This window comes from Argiope bruennichi, chromosome X2 (assembly GCF_947563725.1).
Source record: "Argiope bruennichi chromosome X2, qqArgBrue1.1, whole genome shotgun sequence".
Lineage (NCBI taxonomy): Eukaryota > Metazoa > Arthropoda > Arachnida > Araneae > Araneidae > Argiope > Argiope bruennichi.
The window spans coordinates 82,845,851-82,860,688 of NC_079163.1; the positions used below are offsets into that span (position 1 = coordinate 82,845,851).

Here is a 14,838-nt window from a genome sequence, read left to right on the forward strand (position 1 = left end):
AAATTATGGTCTTTGATGCATTTATTTTACAAAATTTTTAAAAACTCGCATTATGATTAACTTTTCCCCCTAAATATGATTAATCATCCATCATAGAGCATATTCCCATTCGCACTATAATTTCCCAGGGAATAACTTATACAAAATTAGTAACATTTCAGATACAAGTATTTCTATTTCGCTAGATAAAAGATACGAGTAAAATTGTTAATTTACATTTAAACGCAAAGTAATAATCGCACCCTATACTTAACACAATGAGACAAATGAATAAATTGAAGAACATTTGAAAATTTCGAGTAAATTTATTTAACTCCAATAGTATCTCTTTAGAAATCCAATTTAATATTTGTAAAACAGACGCTGAACGAGCCACCTCGAGTCATTACCATAGAGCCACTCTTCATTAAGAAGTCTTTCATTTCCTTTAGTCGCGGCAACTTAGAATTACACATGCTTCACTGCACAACACTTCTACAAAGGAATTCCATCCAAAACTTTCCTTCTATCGCTTCCTGGCCCTCCACTCTCAGTAAATTTATTTCTCGGACAATTATGTAACGAGGTACAATCTATGCCTTTTCTGCACGCCCTTATGGACATAATCCAATCACTAACTTTTTTTCTATCCGATTTACAATAACGCAACGAAATCAGACGTACTCAACGCTTTTTCTTCGCCAAAACAAAGACGAAACCAGACCATGAACAAGGTAATCATTATGGTACAATAAAAAAATGATAAATAAATAAAAAGGAAGGAGAGGAAAATTAAGTTATAACTGCGCTTACGGATGCTTTGTTGTCGCCCGGAAGAGCTAATAACATTTAAAATTCGTCGCACGTCTCCCTCAAGATAAATGTCGCCTTTCTTTTTCTCTCTCGCTCTACCCGACTCTTTTTTTTTCTTTTATTTATTTTTTTCTCCTTTAATTCCTTCCCACAATCGGTCTAGGCTAATGAAGAGAATACTTTAAATACATTATTGCAACCCTTTGAAACCAATGGAGCTTGCTTTCGAGGATACATTTCGAATAAACTTCGGCAAATTCTTTCACTTGAGCTGAAAGAGCAGGTATTCTCCTCACACACACATTACGATTGTATTCCACTTCAGTGGAGATAGTATCGAAGTATCAAGCGCATTTAACACTGATGATTTGTTCAAAGACAGAATTTTGTTCTTTTCTTTTTAATGTCAGTTGACTCAGTAACCTTAAATGACTCAGAATACTTTTTCCTAATATTGTAACGGTAAACTAAGCTAGCAAACAATAAGATTTTTTAAAATTTCAACATCAAAGATGATGTTGCTATTATTGTTATCTATTTTTTTTTCAACGGCGTAATAAAAGTCAAATTATAATCAAGGTTTACTTTGTCTGGTAGAAATCAACAAATTGAATAGGAAAATATATGAAACATTCTTCAGCAAATGTTGATAAATTCTGAAATTAATTTTAAAAAAACGCCGACTAAAACTCCGGTGTCCCTCCTGCAAAGTCTTATTTTTACAGAAAATAGAAAGGTATATTTATCTACTTTTCAGGGTATCGTTTCTTACTACAAAATTTAAATTATCATTTGTCATCCTAACCAATTAATGCAAGTCATATTCACTAACCAAACGATGTCGTTTGACTCCCGGTTCAGGGAAAGACTACTTATTTCGCACAAAACTTGTGTTGATGAAGTTTCACATTACTCATTTCTTCTGTTTAAGAGCAGACTTCAAGCTTGACTTGATCTTAGCTATTTGACAACAGTTTAAAGTATCAAGACACATTATCTAATAGATAAGCATCAAAGTGCCATGTTAGTCTGATGCATGGAAATCTGTTCGTATGCTCAGATATTGAAAAATAAATTTTGATTAGATATCAGTAATCAATTAGCAAATAACGTAGATATGAATTAAAACAACGATTAAACTCATCAAAAACTAAAAACGCTGAATCTAGACGACTTTCTTAGCCTCTTGAAAAAATAACAATAATGACACATCGCTTTTAGGTAAGAGGAACCCTAAAATCTTGAATATTATACTCTGAAACAATTCAACTTTTTTGAATATTTGGTTAACCAATCGTTCAAATATTAATTAAAATAAGTTAATTAAAATATATACACAAATCAATCTAATGCGTCATATTTGAATCATTTGATAACAGTTGGATCAGCTCTCAAACCAATATTTTAAAATACGGATTAAAGTAAACAATCCAGAAATTCTTTCAATTCTTTTTAAATTATTGATAGATAAGATATGAGGTCCCTATCGACTATTCAGAGAATTATCTATTCTTGAAATCATTCATTGCCAATAAACCTATGACTAACACAAGGGGCCAAATCAAGGAACAGGGGAGTAAAACGGTCCACTGGGTGATTAGAGAAGAAACAAATTAGTTTTGTATATGTTTTAGGACCCTGACAGCTACGTACCAGCTAGCATATAGAAATTAAAAACAAAATCCGCTAAAGTACAAAATCTGTATCATCCGTAATATACTATATATATTCTTAACCGTTAAATTATAAATTTAATTTTTTGTTAAATAAATTATTTTTAAAATATTAATGCTAATCGTTCGTTTAAAGAAGATTTCATCAGATAAATCCTTTATTCTTGAATTATTAACATGTCTCCATCGTTAACGCAATATTATACAAACCATTTCATTCACCTCTTTATCCGAGAAGCAAACAGCTTATTCGATCCTAGTGGCATACATAGCATGTGTACCAATACAAGAAAAACTTCTACAGCCTGTACCACCCGCAGCGAAAGAATTAATTAAGCATATAAATTATTTCTTTCTCCCTTCCACAATAAAATCATAAATTTATTTTTAATTAAATAAATCACTTTCAAGACGTTCTGCAAACTTAATTTATTGAAGATTTCCCGCGAAAAATCCTTTATTCTTGATCCTTTATTCCTTCTGTCTTTGATTGGCTCCCCTCCGCTTAAATCACTCCAAAATGCACCCTTTTCCTTCGAGAAACGCACGCTTTCTTCGATCCTCTCCACTCATTCCGAAGGATCGCGAGAAACTCAAGCCTGGATTTTTAATGTGAAAAGCTGACATTCGAATCATCAACAAAGTCGTGAATGGGTAGTCTGTTAAGCGAGGAGACAAAGAGAACGGCCGATTCAATTTATAGTACGCGGGAGAGGAATGAAAAAAAATATGAGCCGGGGGTAATAACTGGGGGAAGCGCAAAGAAAAACATGATCACATTTCGTCCAGCGCATGTGTTCGCAGTTAACTCTCACAGTTCTCAGTTACTTGGATGGTGATGAAAGTGTTAAAAGTCCAGTGGATAAGACCAGTATCATTTGAAAGGATGATGATCACGTGAAGAACGCACCAGTAAGCGGGAAAAATTTTGCCGTCTCTAACGGAAATCACTTCGTAAGATTATGATACGGATTTTATTTTATATTACGTAAAAGTTATTTTAAACCTTACCCGGATTTGTGGCTAAAAACAACAACGCTGCAAGGAGAAAAAGTTATTTTTGAAGACGATAACGTTTAATTTTAAAACACTGCAATTAATTAAACTAATTAGCACATTTAGTGATATTTTAAATATAATAAAACAGTTTAATATAACAATAAGAATTATGCTTTACAATACAATTTAAGTTACTTTTTTTAAATTATAAGATGCAACTGCAATTTTAGAAAATAATTTGAATGTTACGCGGGTAATAAATCATTATTTCAATTGTGTATTAAAATAAATCTTCAGTTTTTTTTAAAACAATTAAATGGATGTCAAAATTATTTAATAATTTCATTATAATCAGATATTTATAAAATCAAATTATTCAAGCCTATTTTTAAAATTAAATAAACACTGATAAAATTTCAGGAATCTATTTAAGATTCTATACAGTTAAGATTTATCAAATTTCTTCATTTTTAATAAAGTAATAATATTTAATTATTTTTTCTTAAAATATTAAAAAATTACTTTTATGTGCGCATAAATAAAAAAGATTGTCAAAACAACAAACTTTAAATAATTTACTACTCAGTTGAGAATCTACACATTGTTCACTCATTTTAATTAGAATATTATTTCTCAGATTACATATATTTATGCCCCGGAAAAAAGTAAAATTTCATTCATTTTTTTTTAACATTTTATTATGAAATGTAAAAAAATGCCAAATTATAACCACTCTATGCACATTAATTACTAAGATCCATTTTTGATCGTTGGAATATTTGTCAGTATTTATTTTTGGCGTGTACAAAAATGTACATATATTTTGCGATTAGTTTATTTTCAAGCCTATTAAAAGAAGTTTTGCTTGTTTATTCTTGTACTTAAATGCATTCATTTTAATTATTTTAGCTCACATTAGCAAGGTATTATAAAATATTCAGATTTAATAATTATAATTTTAAAGCAAGTTTATGAATGTATTTCCATGCAGGCACAACAAGGCGCCGTTTCATCTCACCTAAATTGTATACTCTTAATTCTGCTATTTCGAATATTTATTTTACATACTTAACAAACTTGAGAAGTTTTCTTTTATTAATCCACTCCAGAAAACTAGTATTCAACGCATCATAATTCTTTTTTTTTTTCATTTCCAAGATATTAAAAACGCATTTCGCATTATAGTACTTCATAGTTTTTATCGATTTCTGTATGTACAAAACTCTTCCTGGTGACATTTTATGTCTTTTCATACACTGTACGGCAGGGCTGGTTGTCGAGGAATAGGTCGCACAGATATGTATTTAATATTCTTTCAAGCGCACAAATTTTAGCCTTATGCACTTACCTTAATAGCATCAACAGGGTAGAGTTTCTTCAATGGGTTCCTATGAACTGTTTATTTTGAAAGGGCTGCAAATTCCTCCCCCTTTTTTTTTTGAAAAATTTAGATATTAGTGTAAATATTTATTTATAACTATCTAATAATTAATATCTTAAAAATAACGATGTTTCATTCAATTTAAAATTGCTCTATAAAAGAAATTGCGTAGCGATTGATTATGAGGTCTCTAAAATTGCTCGAAACAAGAAAAAATGGGTTTGTACCACTTTCAAAATAAACTGCCCATATCGTGAACAACTGCATCTCCACTATAACTCTGGGTTGTCGAAAAACTAAAACTTTAAAAAGAATCAAATCGATTCCCTTACCTTAATATCATTAATAGGGTAAAGCTTCTTCAATTGGTTCATGTCTTGAACAACTAAATCGCCAGCCTTTCCTGTGTAGTCCCTGTCTGTATCACCGCATTCGGAAGGCGGGGTATTCCGTTCGTCGTCTTCACCCGGCCGGAAAAGACCTGCAAAGACAATGCATTGCAAGAATTGGCATCTGTTATTTTTCTATGTCTGCATTTTAAAGTTAAATAATAAATTGTAAAAAACCACACATGTATTTACACTGTAACCAGATTAACAAAACAGAACAATCGGAGACTACCTTGTGTTAAATCGAAATGCTTACTATAAGTATAAAAAGAATCACTAGCTATAGGAGAACATATATTTTTCTGGTCAGTAAACGGGTATTATTCCTATATGAAAAAAGTTATTCACTTTGGTAAAATGAATGAAATACTTGCATTTCTTGATAAAGTCGGTGGATATATAAATTTCGCATTATTATGTCAATCGCTAACTTCCGTTTTAAAGAATAACTATTGAAATAACATTATTTCAGTCATAAATATTAAACAGTAATAACCAAAGCTACTGTGATTGCGCTATATAAAATTCAATATATTAATTATTTAGGTAAAAGAATTACTGTGAACAAAACAATTGTGAAAAAAGAGACTCTTATAATAGATAGCATACGACTCATCTACACGCGTGCATGCTACAACGTGCCTGCATTTAGTTACAACCCTTACTGAAAGATTCGACTATTTCTGATATTATTTACATTTAATCACTAATTTGTACAATATTTTAGTTGTTCTTCGCTAACATACAAGAATACACCACGAAGAAAACTATGCATTGATTATTTCAAATCAAAATTCTTTTGATTTTAATGAATTTGAAAAACAAAAATTCAATGGAACGGGCTAGAGAAAAAAAAATTAATAAAGTTTACACTACATTATATATCTCTACTAATAACAGAGAAGAATGCGTGCGCATGCGCATGCGTGTTGGCACTTTACATGACACATTGAGCTAGAGCTACCAAATTCGGAACAAATATTTGGGGAGGGATGCGAAACAGTATTTTATTTAAATGTTAAAGAATTAATAATTAATTTATATTAATTTGCCTTTTCACCAGAACAAAAATACTACAGCCATAAAAATTTGCATCAATTTAAAAATCATCAAATTGTCCTTTTAATGATACGAATATATTTGTCCCGCAATTTTTCCCTGAATTTTGACATTTTTTTAAAAAATATTTTTACGTAATATTTGGCAACATATTTCATCGTTAGAATGAAACTGAAAAAGTTTCCATTGTTTTAAACAAGTGATTTTCTTCCATTGTTGAATGCTAAGGAATAAAGATTCTTCTTATTATCGCCGTACTTTAGATGAGAAATCAGAAAATGAAATTATATTACCACGAAATATAACTTACTATTTGGAGATGTTACATTTACAATGACGCTATGATGACATGGTACTTAACTCATGAAGAAGAATTATGCAGACAATAAACAAAACATATATAAGGTAATTAGAATATCAAGGTCTTTCACAATTTGATGCTTCTTCCCACCCCCTTTTTTGAAAATTGATGAACTAGTTGGTCGCCAAAGGCGATTAGTATACAATAAGAATGAAGTCAATTCACACTCATGTGACAAAGGCGTCAAATGCATAGCAATTTTATTTTGGATTCCATTGCATTTCTTATAAAAGAGAAAAAGAAGTAGCGACATCGTAAAAGACAAGTCAGACGTTAGTTGGCATGTACAATTAAGTTTATCATGTGACTATGATGTGACATGAATCGTCCTACACTGAGCCATCGTTTTAGTTCAGTTATAAATTATGAATAACATAGTTTGTAAATGAAATTTTAGTACTGAGAAAACATTGTGAAAATTACTAGAATGTCTTATGTAAAAGCAAACACGAAAACAAAATGAAGGACAAAAGAAAAATATTAAAGATTTACTATAAAAAAAACCAGTGAAAAATGAAAGTAAGAGTTGCGCAAATACTAATCACCTCTAATTTAAACTTCTAAAGTACCATAAAAATGACATTTGATCTTTTAAAATTGAATTATTTCTTAATACCATAGGCATTTACAAATGTAAATAAACAAAATGGAATAAAAACACGTCTTTATTTAAAGAAAATACTTTGTTTAACTTCAATTTCCAATGTTAATAACTCCGTTTATCAAATTTAATTTGCGGGAATTACAAAAATAATAAACTAATGAGTTTTTCACCTTGCCATTTTGAATTTCACTCATAAAACAAATCCTGTTAATATACAGTTGATGTTAAAAAGCAGTTTAAGAATCTATTGCAAACCGCGCTTCGAAACAGTTTACATAATTTTAGACTGAAAAAATTTAAGGCGATTAAAAAAGAAAAAGGACATTTTTATCTGTCGCCAAATGAGTTACCCGAATTCACCCCCACTGCCGTATTCAGGTAAAAAAAAATTCTTCAACACGTTTGTGTCTTTTTATTTTTTCACATCTTTTTCCACACACACAATTATTTGCACTCTAAGTTTTCTCCTAGGCGACAAAACAAATTCCAGATAATTACGGAAGCTCTAAAAACGTGACCTATTAGAGATCGTGTTTTCGAATAGCAAACAACACGAGTCCTTAAAAGTGCAACAATATTAGATATACCCAAGGAGAGCGGATTACTCTATTTACTTTGAAGCACTTGGCAGACTCAGATGCAAGTGATTAGCTCTCGATGCCATTTACGCGAAAAAAGAGATACAATGAAATCCCAAAAGTTACTCTTTTAGAAAGACTCGCCCATTCAAGAAATCATTATTATTTCAATTTTATAACTATACGTGTAGTAAGACATACTTTTGTTAAGAACAGAAATTGTAAGTAAATGCTGATTGTGTTAGGTCACCATTTTCTATGTCTGCATTTGTCATAAAATTTTCATCTCTCACGAACAAATTTGCTAAACCTATACGATCAAATCGCATGTATGTACTTTAGAGTTAATAAGTTTTCACTTTATTATAAAGGATGATTAAATAGAATCAATGAAAAAGTTCCATTTTTGTTCCCGATACAAGGTGTCTCCCTTTTTCTAAAGATAACAAAGGATAGAGAAAAATCATTACTTCATCTGAATTCTTTCAATATGAGACTAAAAGCCTGTATTCAATGTTTAAGAAAAGAACATCATAAGAGACATATTTATCTTATTCAGATGTTTAAATAAAATTAATATCTCTTGGAGAAGGCACTTCGAAAGCAGAAATGAGAAGCTGTTTTACTCAATATGTAGGCAATCACTCGCTTCCTTTGGGAGGAACAAAAATAGTGACGCTAATTCGTTAACGGCCTTTCCGCCGATGACTGAAAGTACCTCGTTAAGGAAGAAACTGTGTAAGGGTTGCTAGTAATGAAGGGTATTTTGAACAGGTCACATTTTTCTTATTATTATCTGTGGCGGTCAAATCATTCGTGTTTTTTTTTTTGCTGGGAAGTGAATTTCTGAAGTTATTCTATGATATTAGTTTTCATGAGAGAAACGAGGTTGGGAGTAGGGAGGGAAGTTTACAAATTTTACTTTTTACAGTAGTTTTAAAGATATATGGAAAATCTGTGATAATCACAGCTAAATAAAAAGTAATAAAGAACATGATTTATCACTTTCAAGATTAATTCCAAATAAATATTACAAATTAAAGAATAAATTCTGATAAGCAATTGATAACAAATACAAAATTTCATAACGCCAGGCCAGCAAAGTCTTAGAAAAGTATGAATTTTTGAAATATTTGAAGGTCCTCTTGTAAAATGATCATTATCATACGCTTTACGTCGTATCTAGGGTAATTATTTATACTATAGTTTGGATTCTAGATTTATATATCTTCAGCTAGATAAGCCATACGAAGCATATATAACAGCATAAAAATTGTTTCTGTAGTAAACTATAATTGTTTCTGCACTACCCACTCAGGTCAAACCATTAGCAGAGCAAATACTGGTGCTCGTTACTAAACATGAGGCAGTTGATATTTTAGACACACTAAAAAAAATACGCAAAATATATTTGTGTTAACAAATAATTAGATAATTGCTATTTTGACAACCACTTTCAAAACAAACTAATAAATATTACAGGTTTGGAAATATGCTGTTACATAAAATTAATTTTGAAAGGCAGCCATTAACAACAGATATACTGATAGACGATCACTTCATCAATTTAAAAATCACATTTGCTCAACTGGAATGTCATTTTCTATTTCATCTTGGCTGGCACATCCTCCCTTCACCGCTTACAAGTAAACAGCATTTTGAAAACAAAGTACTCCCCCCTACCTCCCTCCTAAATCCCTCCCGCTTTGTAAGTTGAATGCAACACAGAAGCCAAGCCCGGAACAAACATGAGTATTACTGGAGTCATATCCTACTGTTTGCTTCTCATGAATATTTTTACAGTAAGGATCTTGTTTGACTGGAAAACGCTCTCCTAGGCGATTCGAGAATGTGCGCTACCGCTGCGCTAGTTGCTAAGGGTGGAATTTTTTTTCAGGCTCCTCGTCCGGACTAATTAGCCTGTCTTGTGCATAATGAAGAACCTCTCACGATTTTCGTGCTCTTGCCTATCCCATTCTTCTTTTTGGTGGAGGGAACCCTCAAAACCCCCGCGCGTTTTCTTCGATTGGGGACTATCCATAAAAACCGATCTCTTTGAACAACATTTTACCCTCCCTTTTCTTCTCTGGTTGAATTCCACCCACCGAAAAGGGATGCGAAGAACAATGGCACCGTCCCAACTAAATGGATTATATTTTTCTCCCCTTAGAAAAAAATGAAGCATGTTTTGTCTGATTATGGGGGAAAAAATGGCAGTAATGAAAATAAAAATCTTAGGTTTAATTTATGCATAGAGAAAAATCAAAAAGAAATGCAGCTAAGACTTTTTAAATGGTAGGGATGGCTATTAATTCAGGAATATCATAAACACTTGTTTAATGTACTGCTCGCTACGAAGTGGAGAGTTTGGGTCGAATATGCAAAAAACACTGGGGAAGTGTTAATTTTTTAGTGCTTTATTTTTAAGAACTCAAGAAAAAAACCATAATTTAATTTCTGCTAATATTTTGATAGACTGTAGATTTTATCAAAAACAGGGGAAATTTTAAGAAAATATGATATAATTAATAAGATATATTATATATATTTATACATTTTCTGTAAAATGTGTATACACAGATATATACAGATTTTAGATTAAAATTGAGAAACAGACACCCTTTTAACAATTTAGAATCCTTAGAAAAATGATACTAATAAGGAATTTTTACTAACCGCAAAAAAAAGCAACTTAATTTCTGTAAAAACCGCAAAAAAGCTAGAAAGAAATTCAGTGCATCTGAAACCTCTGAGAAAGAGAAATAAGAAGATAGAAACCCGATAATAAAATAATTACCCTTAAAAGTTAATAAAAAAATTGCGTACAAAAACCATCTGAAGCTTTTGCCAACGAATCTAATATTTAAACATCTTCCAAAAAGAGAGAAAAGAATATAAACTGTAATGGCTTACACTCGAAAGCCTCAAAGTCTTTAGTCTTTGAATACATAATGTTTAAAATAACTTTAATATTACTATTCTTTTGATATGTCACTCTTTTTCCTTTTGCATTCATTTTAAAAATTATTTTTGAGGAAGAAACTATGCCTTCAAGGTATTTTATTGATCATTTACAGAATTCTGCAATAAATTTAGTTAGTTTTATGAATACATTTTTTCTGCGATTTCATCACATAATTTTTCATTCCACTACTTTCATCAAAAATACGAAGGAAAAAATTCTTATTTCAGCAATCACTAACTTCAGCACAGCGATTCTTCTGAAGTGTATGATATCCTTATAAGTTAGTAATCAAGCATAAATTCTGTAGCATTTCAGGAATTCATGCATATATAGCAAATTAAGACATTTTTTTTTTTTTAAATTAAGGAACAAATATCACGTAACACTTTTAAAAGATTAAAAATAATTAAAAACCTTAAAAGAATTATCTGTCCACATATATCCAAAAGTAATGTATTTTCAATTAAATATGTATTCAACAGATACATATCTAGCATTTTAATCAACCCATAAATTCCTTTAATATTAATTATGTAAACTTTTAATGTCTTCTTTCGTCGTCTTCTTGAAAAAAGGTCAGAGAAAGAAAAAAAAGTAAACATTATTAGCATTTCTGAATTCCCTTTCAATAAAGATCGTCTGTATAATATTCGTAATAAATATTTTACTGTATGTTTTTTCAGTCATTCAAAAAACAAACAATGAATTTACTTGGGGTTTTGGTTGTGTTTTTTTTTAATACACAATTACATTAACATGAATGCTAAAAATATTTATAATAACCTGCACTATTCTGAGAATTAGGTATGTGTTACTGTGAATTAAGTTACAACACAGCTTCAGTATCAGTCTTTTTTAGAATTATAAAACTAATTAACTTTTAGTCTCATGACAACTTATATCTTTTTTATGCATTTCTTTATTTATTCTTTCTGACAGAATTTTAAAAATATAAAGAACAATCACGAGAGTTTAAAACAATGAAATGTCCAAAATGCTATTCCGCTTTAATATGTTAATAAGCGTAAGTTAAGTGGAGAATAAAAAACAAGAACTATCTGCTGTTTTGTACAAAAATATTCAATTCCAAATCATAAGCATAACAACGACCCTAACTAATTGTTTAAAATCATTTTCCTCTACTTAAATTCCTATTCCCGCGAAACATGAAAACACAATTATAAGCCCGAAGTATGGATACAATGTAAGATGTGCCATAATTTTAATGAACATGCTTCAAACCTTTGAAACCAACCTTCGAATGTCATAGAAACAGTGGAGGAAAAAAGTTCATCGGAAATGTAGCGAGGTGAAGTTCCTCTCTAACTGAAGTAAACTAATTAATAACGTATAAAAAAGATATCCCTAATTAATCCCAGTTTTTTAAGATACGAAAAGAGACCTTAAGTGGTAGTGTGCAATGTCTGAAGCACAAATTGGAGAAGTATGCTTGACGCTGGTTTACAACCTTCTTTTCCAACACTTAGCAATTTTTTTTTCCTCATTCGAGTATTTATTCGAGTAGAACATTGTAGTATTTTAGGGAAACTTATAGGTTATTTATTCAGGCGAACGTAATTTATCGCAGAGTCATGATGTATATAAACATTTCGTGCAAATTAAAAAGGAAAAAAAGTAAGGAGTTGGGAGGGGAAAAAAATTCATTTCTTGAGAAAATAACAATTTTTATTAGTGCATTACATATCATCTGCATCTTTCCACTTAGTTATTTTAAAGCTTTGTGTTAGAAATTGCACGGGTTTAATTGCACTGTGGTCAAGCGCAGTTTTATTTAGTTTAGTTTAATGGGTCATTTTTTTTAAGCCATAGTAGGATTGTTTTAAGGCAGACATTTAAAATTGGAATCGAGATGAGAATAATACCAGGCTATATTCACAGTAGATCGTTGATGAAATCAGGTCTCGAATGAGTAACATTCCAGGCCTGCAAACGAAGCAAGTCATAGCGGAAACAATTAAATGGGGTTGCAATTTCGAATGTTTAAACGTGTGAGTTTAGGCAAAATTATGTTTAATTACATAAAATTAAATTACCAGAAGAGCATTATGACATTGTATTTTTGCATTGTTTGATTTCATCCTAAGTAAAAAAAAAAAAAAAAAAAAAAAAGAGAGAGTACTTACTTCGGTTATTTATATGTTTCGGTATCGAGTAAATTAATAAATAATTTTATAACGTTATAGAAATTTAGGAACCAAGAATAATAAATAGAAGAATAAAGGAATGGAAAATATTCTACTTGTTTTGCACTCATAAAACTCTTTTTTGCTTGTCTAGATTGCATTTTATATTAAATAATATTGATTGTAATAAATATTTCTTTAAAATTTTTGTACTCATACATCTTAAATAAATTTTCAATCTCAAAATAAATGACTAAAAATAAAATAACAAGCATAACATCCAAATTTAATTAATAGTCTAATCACACTTAAAAATAAAATTAATGATAATTCAGATTTTTTTTATTATTTTTTTTATTTTAAATATGGATCACAATTCATTTCTTGTCTTTACTATAATAATTTTTATTTTCCTACCTGTATGGCAAATTATAGATGGAAAAAATTCTTCGAAGAAAATATATATTTTTTTTTATTAACAAGGTATATAATTTCCGGCTTGAAAGAAATCAAATTTCAAAAGACTAAGTTTCGTAAGAAAAAGAAATATTTTGAAAATTAGTGATTTTAATGTGTGTATTTAAAACAAGGAATTGGTCCACATTTTCAATCAATTCATATGATCTCGGATTCAAATTTTATTCCTTAATTTTATGCTATTATATTCTGGCCACATTTGAGTAAATTTATCTATCATACGAGTATCTTATCGATAAAATGTTTGCATGCAAGATACAAAACCCTTTTAAATAACGAACTTCATAGAGCATAGACTGATTACAGTTTATCTGAAAATATCGAATTCTTGAGAAACACATTCACGTTAAGAACAAGACGAATTTTCGCGAGATTTAATATTTTATTTTTGTTACTTCGCACCTTTAATCATCGGGATGTTTGTTTTCAATAAATATGTATCTTAGGAGTTGATGTTTTTTTAATGAAAGTCAGCAATTTATTTATGATAAGAGTGAGATACACGCAAACCATTTACTTATATTAAATAGAAAAATTTAGGAAATTTCAACACATTGACACAAATTTGTTCAAAAAATGTAGTAGCTTGTATTCTTTTTTTTTTTTTTTAATTCGTCAAAAGATGAAAAAGACTTTGCGAGAAGATGTTTAAAAAATTAAAAGCATATTCTTGCAGTATAGTTGTTAGGAAATTTGCTTTTTACATGTGGACAAAACAATATATAACTATAAAATAAAAGATCAAATTTCATTAAAAAAACGGGAGGGGGGATGCAATTTTTCCTGAGTTTTAGCTATTGAAAGTTGGATATATCTTTATAGTAATGAAAACAGACTTCACAATCCAACATCCTTATTTATATTTCTTTTCACCCATATTTATTAAACTTAACTGTAATGTCATTTTTTCTCCAGCAATAGCAATGTCCGGAGGTTCAGAACTCACGAGTTTAAGGTTTCAGACATCTTAATACATATCGACATAAATTATTTCTCGTCTTATTTTCCATTTTTATTGAATTCAAGGCATTAAAATGATGCCATTAAATGCTTATATCATTCCAGTAAACAGTCGTAAGCAATTCATTCTAATAAACAATATTTTAATATAAATATTAGAATAGCATTCTATAATTATATTTCCTGCAAACTGAAAACTAACCAGGTATGCGTTTTTCTAAGTTATTTATTTAATTCTAGATAAATTTCGTTTCTTACATTAGTGCCATAGTCACAATGAAATAGTAGGAACAGACCTCGTATTTCAAGAATCACTGACAGATACAGGACAGCAATTAGATAACTGCAACACGTACACATGCATAAGATCCAGCATAGAGATAAGTACAAAAATAAATTCTTGCACGGGGGCAGAAAAAAGGGAATCTACATTACTCGTACGAAAAAAGCGACAGT

At 30.1% G+C, this 14,838-nt stretch overlaps 1 protein-coding gene across 1 annotated transcript in view; it reads right to left on the bottom strand.

Moving 5' to 3' along the window:
• Positions 1–14,838, bottom strand: part of LOC129960044 (zinc finger protein rotund-like) — a 590,565-nt gene that overhangs the window by 362,693 nt on the left and 213,034 nt on the right. The window contains exon 4 of the mRNA XM_056073061.1: positions 5,178–5,326. Within this exon, the coding sequence (XP_055929036.1) occupies positions 5,178–5,326 (149 nt within the window). The remainder of the gene's footprint in view (positions 1–5,177; positions 5,327–14,838) is intronic.